This window comes from Amia ocellicauda, chromosome 2 (genome assembly GCF_036373705.1).
Source record: "Amia ocellicauda isolate fAmiCal2 chromosome 2, fAmiCal2.hap1, whole genome shotgun sequence".
Classification (NCBI taxonomy): domain Eukaryota; kingdom Metazoa; phylum Chordata; class Actinopteri; order Amiiformes; family Amiidae; genus Amia; species Amia ocellicauda.
Genome location: NC_089851.1, coordinates 17,696,677 through 17,709,637, shown reverse-complemented (window position 1 = coordinate 17,709,637; position 12,961 = coordinate 17,696,677). Strand labels below are relative to the sequence as shown.

The 12,961-nt window shown below is 34.2% G+C and overlaps 1 protein-coding gene across 3 annotated transcripts in view; it reads left to right on the top strand.

The window, feature by feature from the left end:
• The window catches only part of rb1cc1 (RB1-inducible coiled-coil 1), a 56,501-nt gene that overhangs the window by 28,309 nt on the left and 15,231 nt on the right, over nucleotides 1-12,961 (top strand). For all 3 annotated transcript variants that reach the window (XM_066719663.1, XM_066719670.1, XM_066719658.1), the window contains exons 9-16: nucleotides 3,577-3,761; nucleotides 4,243-4,429; nucleotides 4,519-4,600; nucleotides 5,724-5,788; nucleotides 6,148-6,251; nucleotides 7,189-7,315; nucleotides 7,659-9,586; nucleotides 10,861-11,023. In XM_066719663.1, the coding sequence (XP_066575760.1) occupies nucleotides 3,577-3,761; nucleotides 4,243-4,429; nucleotides 4,519-4,600; nucleotides 5,724-5,788; nucleotides 6,148-6,251; nucleotides 7,189-7,315; nucleotides 7,659-9,586; nucleotides 10,861-11,023 (2,841 nt within the window). The remainder of the gene's footprint in view (nucleotides 1-3,576; nucleotides 3,762-4,242; nucleotides 4,430-4,518; nucleotides 4,601-5,723; nucleotides 5,789-6,147; nucleotides 6,252-7,188; nucleotides 7,316-7,658; nucleotides 9,587-10,860; nucleotides 11,024-12,961) is intronic.

Sequence of the window (12,961 nt, the reverse complement as noted above, 5' to 3'; positions counted from 1 at the left end):
ATATTTCTAAGACCATGTTGGCAACCATAATGATACAAGATAGCTGGACTCCCATGTAGTGTGATTCATGTTTTGTTCCACACTTAATCTCTACGCATAATAAATGTTCATCATTAGATTTTATTTACATACATATTTTGTTTGGCACTTCAAAGTAATTTTCCGTAAAATGATTAGGTGAAGGTAGCCCACATGTATGCCAGTAGGTGGCACTGTTTAACAGAACAACTTGCAGGAACAAACATGTCTTTGATTCTCAAAGCAGCTTGCCTCTGTGTAGTTTGATGGTGAATGTATTTTAAAGTAATTATTATTTTTTAAATATCCCTGGCATGTGAGTATTTTGTTAATTGTGCTTTTATATTGCTTATTTTAGGCTCCTGAAAAAAAAATGTGTAACAAAAATATATTTTAAATGTCCTATATAACAGTCTATTAGCTTCCCATGTATTAATATTTATTTATGGAAATGTTAGCATACCTATTATGAAGTACTTTAACAAGTTGCATAAAAATGTAAATGTTTAATTGATTTCAATTAATTTGGATAACTACAATTATTTGATAAGAAAACACATTGAATGACTGATTGATTGGGCAGACGTGAAACTATTTTTTTATGGCCAACCCAGTGAAATTAGGTTCAAACGGGGGTGACTAATATTCAAACAGAATACTGCGTTAACCTTCTATGTCAGGAATGTAACGTAGTCACAGTCACTTTATTATGTTTCAAAATTGCATCTTCCTGATGATAAATTAACTGTATCTGTAGAGAAGCAACATTTTCCAGATTAAAGCAAGATGAGTCAAAAACAGATTTTTCATGCACAGCAAGATTTCATGGCCATTTCTGAAATCAAAGTGATCAAATTGTGAAAGAGCTGCTGCATGAAGCCACTGTGGTGGTGTAAAATACTTTCTTTGGCCTTGTTTTTTCCTGGTGTGCTGAAGCTTTGGAAAGTGCCACTTGTAGATCACATAGTTAAGAATTTTTGTCAAGGTTTATAGATTTTGTTGTTGTTCTACCACCTATTGACTACTTGGACCACTGTCCTTAGAACATTTTCACTCCACAATAAGCTGGTTATTTGGTGGGTTGCCCAGTTTTCTGTATATTTTGTGACTAAAAATGTAGAATGAGAAAATATACAGAATGAGTATAAGATTTACCACTGGTTGTTGTAATGAGTTGGTCTGGACAGCTGGTGGTACATGTCTCCACTAGGACAGTGGCCCACCTATTGATTACCACAGGTATAAATTGTAATATTTGACTATAAAACTTATTTCCTTGAAAACCTATATCAAAAACAATACCATAATTGTATTTATTTCAATTTTGCTGATTAAACAAAAATGCTATGAATGTTAAAGATGTATATTTTAATATCTTCTATATTGGATAATACCATTCCTTAAGCTAAAATAAATACAAGTGTCCAAAAAAAATCAAAAAACAGATTAAGACTTAATTGTCCCTTACGTTGGAATGCTTATAAACACTTTATACATAAATTGTAATACACAGTTAAAATAGATGGATTTTGCTTATTACATGGTGGGAATTCTCCTGTGGGGTTTAATTTGTTTTTGTAGACAACTACATAATTAAATAACTGGAGCATATCTATAGGAATAAAAAACAATACATGTTTTGACTCTTTCTTCCTATGAAATTCTATATTTACACTCAAATTGAATCGATCCATACTACACACAGTGTATTGAATTAGCCAATAAGTGCACTGGATCCCGCCCACTGGCCTTTTTTTTTTTTCTCCTGTTACTTTAAAAGGCTGTAAGGTAAACAAAAAGCACAAAGTGAACCAAAATAATACAGCATGAATCAATATACTAATTTTAGAAAAAAATGAGAGCTATTACTTGGATATAGGCATTTTTATTTTTTCATGACCAGGCTCACTTTATCATGGAATTGCCCATGTAATTGTATTGTATCTTATTAAGTTTATTCCAGAACTCAATGCTTTGTACTGAATACTTTATTCTACATAAGTATAAGTAAAACAAAGTTTTAGTTGGGGCTTAATGTATGCTAGAATTCAGTAATACTCTACTTCCAGCTATACTACAATATTTGAAATATGTTAATTTGATATAGTTAACTTTAACTTGTGAGCACATTTGCTTCTCTCAATTCTTGTGCTGTTGCTTGAAGACATATTTTAGAGAATATATTATAGTATTTTCATGTAATATAAATGGCTTGGGGTATAGGATTTTTTTGTTTTTGTTTTTCTTGCCTCAATCACTATTTGTGCCAGAATAACATATTGAGGGATAAAAAACGAATTATTACATTATAATAAAGAATATAGAAAATTCATCTGACAACCCCTTTAATATGTTTAAAACATAATACATTGGGGATTTTCTTGTGTGAGCATTTTTTCATTTTTTTTTTCAGTAACAATATTTCTCTTTAATTTACCCAGTCTAGACATTTGTAGTTTTTTAAATTCATTTTGAAATTGCCAATTCATATATAAATGCTTACTTTTACTGTACTTCTGCATCCAGGGATTCTGGTTAGACACTGGGTCATGCTTTTGCTTTAGCTTTCTCTACATTAGGTTATTGCACTGATCTAATTTCTTATAAAGGACTGGTAATAGATTAAATATGCCCATATACATGACAAGACTGTCAGACATCTTCACCAACACACGTTTGAATTAAGTATAGCATGAAGTAAAACATAAGACCAAACGTGTTGTATTGGACCTGCTTTTATCATTTCCTATTCTGACATAAAGTTTTTGACAAGGTCATGTGTGTGTGGAAAATTATCACTGTCAAAATACAAGTTGTGTGATCTTTGAATATCTTGATCTTTTTCTCTAAAACCTTAGACCTATAGAGAGCCCCCAAACTATCAGGTTTCTTATGTGCACTTAGATATTTTATCCTGAATAAATAAATTAATAATTGGTGATATGTAACCCAGAACCTAGAAGCTGAAGTTGTCTAAAACTAGAGGATCTGCGAGAGCATTTCCAGCTTGTTTTCTTGTAGATATTTTCTTGATTTTAATACAGCGAAAATGCAACCACTCCCGCTGTATTGTTGGCCGGGATTAAATACAACTTTAACCAGCGGCTAATAGTACATAACTGTACATCATGATGTTTACATTACAAATCTAAAGAAAGTAGCATGTAACTAAAAATTAAACAGTTCTGTAGTTTTCTAGTAGTGGCTATGTGAAAGTTGTGTTTTATTCCCTAATGTTCTGCAAGAAAAAAGGTTGATTTTCAGCGTAAATCGTGTTAAATTTAATACCACAAGTTTAGCATTGTGATATCCATCTGCAGACATGCTGCTAATGCTTAAACGAGCGACTTGTAGCACGAATATTTTTTATTTAATCCTGCCCTCCGTCTCCCCAAGACCAGGTTTTGAAAACCCAACCTTACATAAATAAGATCAAAACATACGATAATATTCAAAGTTATGGGTGTTTCACGCAGACTTTTCAAGCAGATAATGTAGATTTGGTCCTAATTTCCCTGATTTATAGTTTATTTTTTGTTTGACATACCTCTATTTTAGGGATTTTTAGCCAACCAGAAGCGAGCTGAAAATCTGAAGGATACTTCTGTGTTGCCTGACCTGTGTCTGAGTCATGCCAACCAACTGATGATAATGTTGACCAATCACAGGAAACTGTTGGACATTAAACAGAAATGCACCACAGCAAAACAAGAGCTTGCAAACAATCTGCAAGTTAGACTGAAGTAAGTAATCTTCCACTTTTAATTCAATGAAATAAGCATTTGATATAATATTGCATTGCATTTTCAAGGAAAATCTAAACTCACTTCAGTCAGTGTCATTAAGTGCAAATTAAGCATGCATCTTTATATACATTATTTTGTTAATGTTTGTAAATGCAAAGAATCCTCATGTATTTTCTAAATGTACTGATATTATATTATTAAATCTCTAAACTATTCAATAATTTATGTTGGTTAATATAATTATTATTGTTATCAAATGTGGTTTTCTTTGGATATGGGATAAGAGAAACTAATGGGAATTATAATTTCTGACTCCCACCAATTGTGAGCCTTGCTATAACTGAACATGTTCTTGCACAAAATGAGTCAATCACTGGACTTTAAACAAAGCTCTCAGAATCTACCCCTGTATTTATATATGTGGCAGAATGGATTTGCAAAAATATATTTACACCCCTTTCTGTGTGTGAAATCACAGGTGGTGCTGCTATGTGATGCTTCATGCAGATCAGGATGGGGAAAAGCTGCAGGCCTTACTACGCCTCTTAACAGAACTGTTTGAGAGAGTCCGGGTGGTCGAGGCCCTGAGCACTGTCCCCCAGATGTATTGCTTGGCTGTTGTGGAGGTTGTAAGGCGGAAGATTTTTATAAAACACTACAGAGAGGTGTGTACCCCATTCATTTTATTTGAGTGTTGCGTTCAAGTTTAATATCTCGTCACATTGTATTTAATTACTACTTTTTATCCTTTCAGTGGGCCAGTGCTCTAGTAAAGGATGGAAATCAACTTTACGAGGCAGAAAAAGCTAAAAGGGAAACTTTTGGGAAATTGTTCAGTAAGTACCTGATGTATGCATTTGTTGAGGGCAGCTATGCATTATTTTTAATGTGTGTGTGTATATATATATATATATATATATATATATATATATATATATTCTAATTTGGTGAATTAAAGCATTATTTATTTTCAGTACCAATCTATCTGCATCACAATGTTCTGCATTTAGTCTGGTAAACATTTAACAAACAAACAAAAACAAAAAAACGCTACACAATCTATACAACCTACTTTACATTTTCAATGACGGAAAATGTGGGCGGGTGAAAAATCAAACACATGAAATATACACACTTGACAAGTCTTCATTAGATAAGTAATCACCCCTAAATGACCCCTTATCACCCCTAAATAAGCTCAGGTACAACCGATTGCCTTCAGAATTCACACAATATTTAGGTTATTTACCCAGGTAACACCATCCCAACTATGAACCATGATAAGGGCAGCATCATGATATGGGGATGATTTTAATCATCAGGAACTGCGAAGCTTGTCAGGGTAGGAGTCAAAATGGATAGAGATAAATACAGGCAAATCCTTGTAGAAAATCTGCTTCAGTCTGCAAAAGATCTAAGACTGGGACGAAGACTGGGATTCACCTGTCAGCAGGACAATGACCCCAAGTACACAGCCAAAGCGACACTGGAAACAAGAACGTGAATGTCCTAGAGTGACTAGATTAGTCAAAGCCCGGAGAATCTGTGGCAAGACTTGAGAATTGCTGTCCACCAACAATCCCCATCAAACTTTTGTATTGAGCAAAAATTGCACAATACAGATGTGCATACCTGCTAGAGACTCACGCCAACAAACAGCTGTAATTGCTGCCAAATGTGGTTCTACCAAGTATTGACTCGGGGAATTGAATACTTACGTAACCAACACATTTTTTTATTTCTTTTTTTTCTTTTTTTTTATATTTACTGATCTTGCACAATACACATTATCTTCCCTGTTCAAAGTGTTGAGTAGGTGGTGTAAATGCATCAACATTTCAGGTTGTACAACAAAATGTAAAAAGAGGGTACTATACTTCCTATAGGAATACTTCCTATAGCCACTGTGTGCATGCGTGTGTATATTTATTTATTTAAAAAAAAATGTTTGCATTTCAGGAAAATCCTTTCTCAGAAACCGTTTGTTTCGAGGACTTGATTCTTGGCCTCCCTTGTCATTTTGCGTAAGTATGTTCAGATATACTGAAGTAGTTGAAACTGTTTCCACACTTCACTTGAAGCTGTTTTCAATAAATATTGCTCTTTACACCTCAACAGATTAGAAGTCAAAGGTTTACACATACCCTGTCTTTATAGATTTCTCCAGGCTCTATAACTGTTCAACAAAGTCTCATTAGTTGTCATTGATAAATAAGTATATATTAATTAACAAGATGTATTAAGCTAAATTAATCACCAAAGAAAATGAGTTTGAAATGAGGTGTGTGAATTTTTTAAAATAGAACTGCATAAGTACTGAATTGTATTTCACTATAAGTATATTTTGAAATTAGTAATGTGTTTTGTTTTTTTTCTTATTCAGACTCGTAAGCCTCGTAAATTTGACTTTGAGCTTCCTGATATATCCTTATGTGATCTGCAATTTTTGAAGTCTTGTTGTCCTCCAGAGGTTCAACCTTTCCTCAGGTACAAAATATATTTAATATTCAAGTAGTTTCTAAAATACCAATACATGCATTTAGTAAAATCCAATATTATTTCTTGAAGTCTTATGTTGATATTTGGAAAGCAGGATTAGAAGGTCTCTCTGGAGACTGCCAATGTCCCTGTGCCGAATAGATGCAAGTGCCTGAGATGAATAGATACAGGACTCTTTTTTGGCCCTTATATACTTGCTGATTTTGCTTGGTTTATGTTGTGTTTTGAAAAGTGATTAATCAGACATTACCTGATGTGCATAGAAAAATACATGCTTATTATCACCGTGAAAGACTGTGATTATAAAGACACCTTGATTAACAGTTTATTGATAACACTAAACTTTTTTTATGTTTCTGAACAAAGGATATATGAAAGAGTTAATGCTTTGTTGTGACAATTAGGGCATTTATTTATGAATCAATGCATTATTTAACTAATGGGTTAATCCTTAATATAAATCTTTTGAATATCAATGTTGAAATGTTTTCAATAATAGACAATTCGGGGTTATCTTTAAAGTCAGAAGCACTGCCCAAGAGGTAGGGTCTCTGCACACTTCCGTAGGAACACGATCGAAAACATAACTCTATCAAAGCTGCCATTAACCCCTGCGCTTGTCACTCAGAACAGGTCCCTACCACCTCCAGTTCTATAAAATGTGACGTCAGCCCAGGTTCGTCCTCTTTTGCCGGGAGGACTCCCGCACGTCCTTGAAACCTTTGGGCAGTGCTTCCTTTTTCAGATAATTGGGGTTGTATTCGCAACCAATAATTTCAAATCATGTTTTAACATGAAATCAAACAATGTGAAGATTGTCTTTAATGTTACAATGCAACTATCGTAAGTGGCCAGCTATTGGCAAATTAATGTTATTTGCATAAAAACAGCTGTTCTTTGTTTGCTTGTTTGTTTAACTTTTCAGGGTTCCAACACTGTGTGACTTTGAGCCTTTACACCAACATGTACAGATCCTTCACCAACTGGTGAAAGCTGCTCAGAGTGTGGATGAAATGTCTCAAACCATTACTGACTTACTGAGTGAGCAAAAGGTACCATGTTAATGCTTCACTTTGAATTGTTCACATCCCTGCATCTCACCAAAGTTTCTATTGTGTTTTATTATCACACTTATTTGCTTGCTTCGGTTTGATAACAAAGTGGTACAAATCATTCCCTTTCTAATGATGATCATATTGACATATTTAGCTTTGGCACCAAATTCTATATAGATTGTAGGAATTAACACCTAAAAATGATGTGTAATGTACAATTAATAAACGGGTCATACTATTGTTTAGTGAATCCTAAAACAGAATTCAGACAAAGGATCTGATATATACAGATTGTCATATGGATGCTTACGCCTAATTATTTTATTAAACATTCCAACAGGCATCTACTAGTCAGACAGCTCAAAGATCCACTACAGTACCCAGGTCTGAAAGCACAACAGGAACTACTTCTACCTCTTCCAAAGCCCCGTCATCACTCAGTCTTCAGGGTCCCCTCTGTCAGCCTCTGAGTATCCCTGGCCCCCTAGAGGAATTATCTCCAGACAGCATTGATGCCCATACATTTGACTTTGAGACTATCGGGCATCCAAATATGGATCCAGTCTCAAAACAGGAATCTCTAGACTTGGACTCTTTAGCAGAGAGCCCGGAATCAGATTTCATGTCCGCAGTTAATGAGTTTGTTATTGAAGAGAACTTGACTTCCCCCAGTGCTATCAGTGATCCAACGAGTCCAGAAATGATGGTGGAATCTCTCTATTCGTCTGTTATTAATGCAATTGATAGCAAGCGCATTCAGGATACAACAACATTAGAAAAAGAGAACTCAAAAGTTGCAACGCTGAAAGTATGTATTGAAAAATACAGATCAGTTGCAGAGGAATCCCAGTGTAATTTAAAAAGCATCAAGGAGGATCTGTGTCATTTCCGAGGCCTGGTTCAGAAGGAGCAGCGAGATTTCTGTTTCGCTTTAAAATCTGTGTCAGTAGAAGTACGAAACATTATAGACAATATTAAGTACTCCCATGAAGAGGACTTAAAAGGAAGGCATCAGCATGAACTACAGGTTCTCAAAATAAATTATGAGAAAGACATAGACATTCTGAAAGGAGAGTCCGAAGTTAACCAGAATGTCTTAAAAGACCTGAAGCAAACCTTGTTGGAACTTGAAGACATTGTACGGACTAAGGAAAATGAAATATTCCTGTTAAGAAGTGAAAAGGAAAGATTTGCAGAATCTGAAAGTAGTCAAAAACAACATCTATGTGATTTGGAGAAAAAAATTGGAGAGCAAAATACTGAAATAAAAGCCCTGTTACAATCCAAAGACACACTAGAAGATCAATTGGAGCATCTTCACTTTGAGATTGAACGCAGTCAGCAGAAAATGAAGCTTGAACTTGAGATCCTAGAACAGTCTCACCTCAAGGAGCTAGAGGAGAAGTTACAGGTAAAGCACGCCAAAGAACTAGAAGTATTGAAAAATGAACACCAAGTACAACGTGATGTGTTAGTTAATGAACACCTAGCGAAGCTGGATGAACTTCTAGGACTGCATGCCTCAGAGACGAAAGCACAGGAAAGTCATCTGAAGGAACTGGAATTTCGAGTTTCCGAGCTGTTGGATATTCGGTGTAAGTTAGAAGTTGAAATGGCACTCAAAGAAGCTGAGACGGAAGACATTAAAAGGCTGTATGAAGAAACCAAATCTCAACAAGAGGAGACCGTGAAGTCCAGGATCGAAAATGAAACTGCAGCTTTGAGGAAAGAGATCTGTGATCTAAAACCGCAACTTCAGGCTAAGAAGGAAGAGTACGAGGTAGGTATTGCAGAGTTGACAACACTGATGAGAACTGAAAAAGATAATTGTATCTCTGAGTTAGTGGACAGACATAGAGAAGAGACTGCTTTACTCCACAATGAACTTTCAGCCATGCAACAAAAAGCCCTTGATGTTGAAAAAATCCATGGGGAACAAGTACTACAGCTGCAAAAGGATCTGGATAATCAACTTGCAGCTCACAAAAAGGACATAGAAGAAAAGGAGAGAGTGTTCCAGGAGCAACAACAGGATTATAAAACATGTATCTGTAATCTACAAGCAGAAAACGCGCTTCTTTCAAACAATCTAGCCCAGGAGAAACAGAGTGTTATTCAGAGTTTAGATAAAGAAAAGCAAGAAGCAGTGAAAGCTGCCTTATCAGATGCCTTTAAAGATTTTGAACACCAAAAGGAGGCTATTGAAGAAAGACTTCTAGAAAAAGTGAAACAGCTTGAAAATGAGCTGAAAGAAAGACACTCTCAAGGGTAAGTGATGACAATTTTTTAAAGCATATTAGCCTATTTGTTTTATTTAACTGGACTTATACCTAAAGTATACCTTATGTACCACAGCCTAGTATTGTTGTGTGTTCATCTCTTATACTTAACATGGTTTAATTATTATAATTATTCATCTTATGTGTGTTTTACAACTGCACTTAAGTCTGAAATTGCAATTGGATATTTTGGGGTAGTAATACTGAAAATCATACATTATTAATTACCACTATAAATAGTTTTGCATATTGACTAAAATCCATTTGGCATAGAAAAATATTCATATGTTTTCTACATCAGAGATTTCTGATATTGGACATAAATTCAAGATGTGATTCACTCTTTTTGCAGTGATCATGTTCAAATTCTGTTTCAGTGGCACATGCACTTAATATACCATTTGTTTTTGTTCTGAACAATGCTGTTATACAAAAAATACAGGGGGGATCTCATCTTTCAACAGCATTTCTTTGTAGCCTCTTGTGTCAGTTTGCATTATAAGGGTGGTGACTGCTGGGCTTGTTGTGATAACTGAAGTTGCTCCAAGACTTATAACCACAAGTCACTTGTAATCAGTTGGTCTTTAAAGTTGAAATGAAACAGTGTTCAAAATATGATTCTGGGAAATATTTTCATTTCTTTCTTTTAACATTTAAGATTATTATATTATTTAGTAGTAAATACATTTTTTGCATGTACTTATGGTATGTTTCTTACATATTTAAATTAACATTTAATAAATGTAATGAACAGCCTATTTTTGTGAATTATGCCTAAGTTTTAGGCTACATTCCATAAGTAATATTTCCCTCTATGCAACTAAAATAATATATTTTAGCAGCACTGATGTTTAAGTGTTTTTAAACTGAAATGGATCTTCAAAATAAAAATGTAGTCAAATTAATGTAGACATTCAGTGACTATGATTTATGCCTTTTAATGTCTCTATCGATCCCAGTGGAAAGCTACAGTAAAACTACAAGTCCAATGCCATACTCTATATTCTAAATGGATTAGAGAATTAACCAGAAATTCAAGTAGGTTGAGTCTATCTCATGAAATACATGAACAAATGTACACCCTGGGATTATTTGAATGCTATTACTGAATATCTGAACCTCTACTATTCTATAATCTGCCAATACCAATCAATGGCCACAACATCAAGTCCTTAAAATAGATGCCTCATAGTGTGATTTAGCAACCTTATAATGCCCACTTGATTTTAATAACCACTTGTTCTTGATATTTGCTTTGCCAAGGCAATCTGAGGTACAGGTAGAAAAACCTCTAAAAGCTAATGCAGATCTCCAGGAAAGGCTTCAAGATGAAAGGGCCAGTTTACTGGTACAACTTGAAGATTTGGAGAAGAGGAAAAATGAAGAAATGCAGAACCTGAAAACATCACTGATTGCAGAGCAACAGGTAGGGCCTAGTATTTGTTTTCTCTTTCTGCAGCATAGTTCAGGTGCAAACTCTCACATCTTCACAGATATGAAAGCCTTAGGTGAAGTGGTCTATGTTAGTCTTTTTTTTTCCTCAGCGGTGGAAGAACCATGTCCTCCAGCAACAGGGATGCTGTGGAGGCGTATTAACATATGTCATACTCACATTTTTAGCTGTAGCTTAAGAGGTGCTCATGCAGTTTAAACAAACCTTGGCATGGGCATTCCTTGATGCTTGACATGGAAGTTGCATTGACCTACTTTTTAATGCGTTTGTTTTGTGTAAAACTGTCATTAAAAAAAAATCCTTCTTAAGTATGTAATAGCCTAAATGTCTTAAAAACAGTATGGAATTAAGAAAAAAATAAAAACACTCTTGTTGTCTCATAGTCATTCTCTTGTGATCTTAGTCACCTCAGTAGGAGGTCATGCAGATGGTTTGTAATGATTCATGTGGGAGTATTTATTTTTGGTTTAAATGGATGTGTAAAAGTCTATATGCATTTGCCTTCTGGTATATTTATCCAGGTTGTCTTAGAGGAGATATGGGTTGAGACTTCTTTTGAACTTAACATCTTATGATCTGAAGTTCATTTTTGTTTCTGAAATTGTTACCTTTGCTACCAAGAAAGAAAACCACTTGAAAGTAGAATCTTTGAACCTTTGAATTCTAAGAAATGTAACCTCTTACAGGTATTGACGTTTTAGAAATGGAGAAATAAGTTAGTTTGCTCTAATTTAACATGGTATTGATTTGTAATCATGTTTTATTACTTTTTAGCTATTATCATGCTTTGGAAACATACAGCAGTTGATGGGGGATTTGAAGCGGATGGCAATAAATGTTAGGACTTTTGATGCTTTCAAATATTATTATGGAAGTACAACATATGGTATGAGTCAAACTGCTCTGCTTGTTTGCATGTGGAGCAAAATTATAAAATTGTACAGTTAGCTATTAACAACAACAACAACAACAGACATACAAAAATATGTTATGAAGGCTTTGCTGTTGAGTTAAGAAGTCCACAATTATTTTGCACGATAACATTTTGAAATACATAAATAGACATTTGAAAACATGCAAACATTAGAAGTAATTTATCAATAATGATTGCATCTGGTCATGCACAGCTAGATAACCATGTAAAACCCAGTCAACAAATCTTAATTAAAACAATCAATTAAAAAAGAAAAATGCACCTTTGCCTTATTAATTCTGAATAATTTATTCTATGCCAATTTAGATTATAAATCGACTCAAACAATTATATGCAAAATTGAATACAGGAGTGTTCATTTTTCAGTTGTTTAAATATTAACAACTTATCAAACCTTTTTAAATTTCTCTATCTGTGAAATGTAAAAAAAAAGTTGCCATTAAACTGTTTTAAGATAAGAAACTTGACTTATGACAGCAATCATTAAGGATCATCCTGAAGTAGTAAGAGATAAGAACATACATGTATATTCTTTCAGTTACTGTAGGTTTTTTAAATGGGCCGCATGATTTAAATAACAAATGATGATTATTTTTTGTCTAATTTCCTGTAGTACTGTTTAATGTCTGAAACAACATTGGTGAACCACATTCACAAGCGCATCCTTTTACCTGTTCAGTTACTCACAGAGTATCCCATCAGTATCACATCAGGTTACATACATTTCAGCATGTAGTTCTGATTTACGTCAGTGAACTACTTAGGAGCTTTAATTAAATAACTTTTTTCTTAAATAAGTGCTGCTTTAAAATAGCTATGACCTTAACCCATTGAAATCCTCTGGCAAAGATGAATGCTTGTCATCTAAGTAGCTTAAGTAATTGCTGTATGAAAAGAGCCATTGTTCATACTTTCACATTTGTATGTTTTTTTCAGTTTCGAATAAAAATGATTTATCATTTGGGTTTAAGGAATAA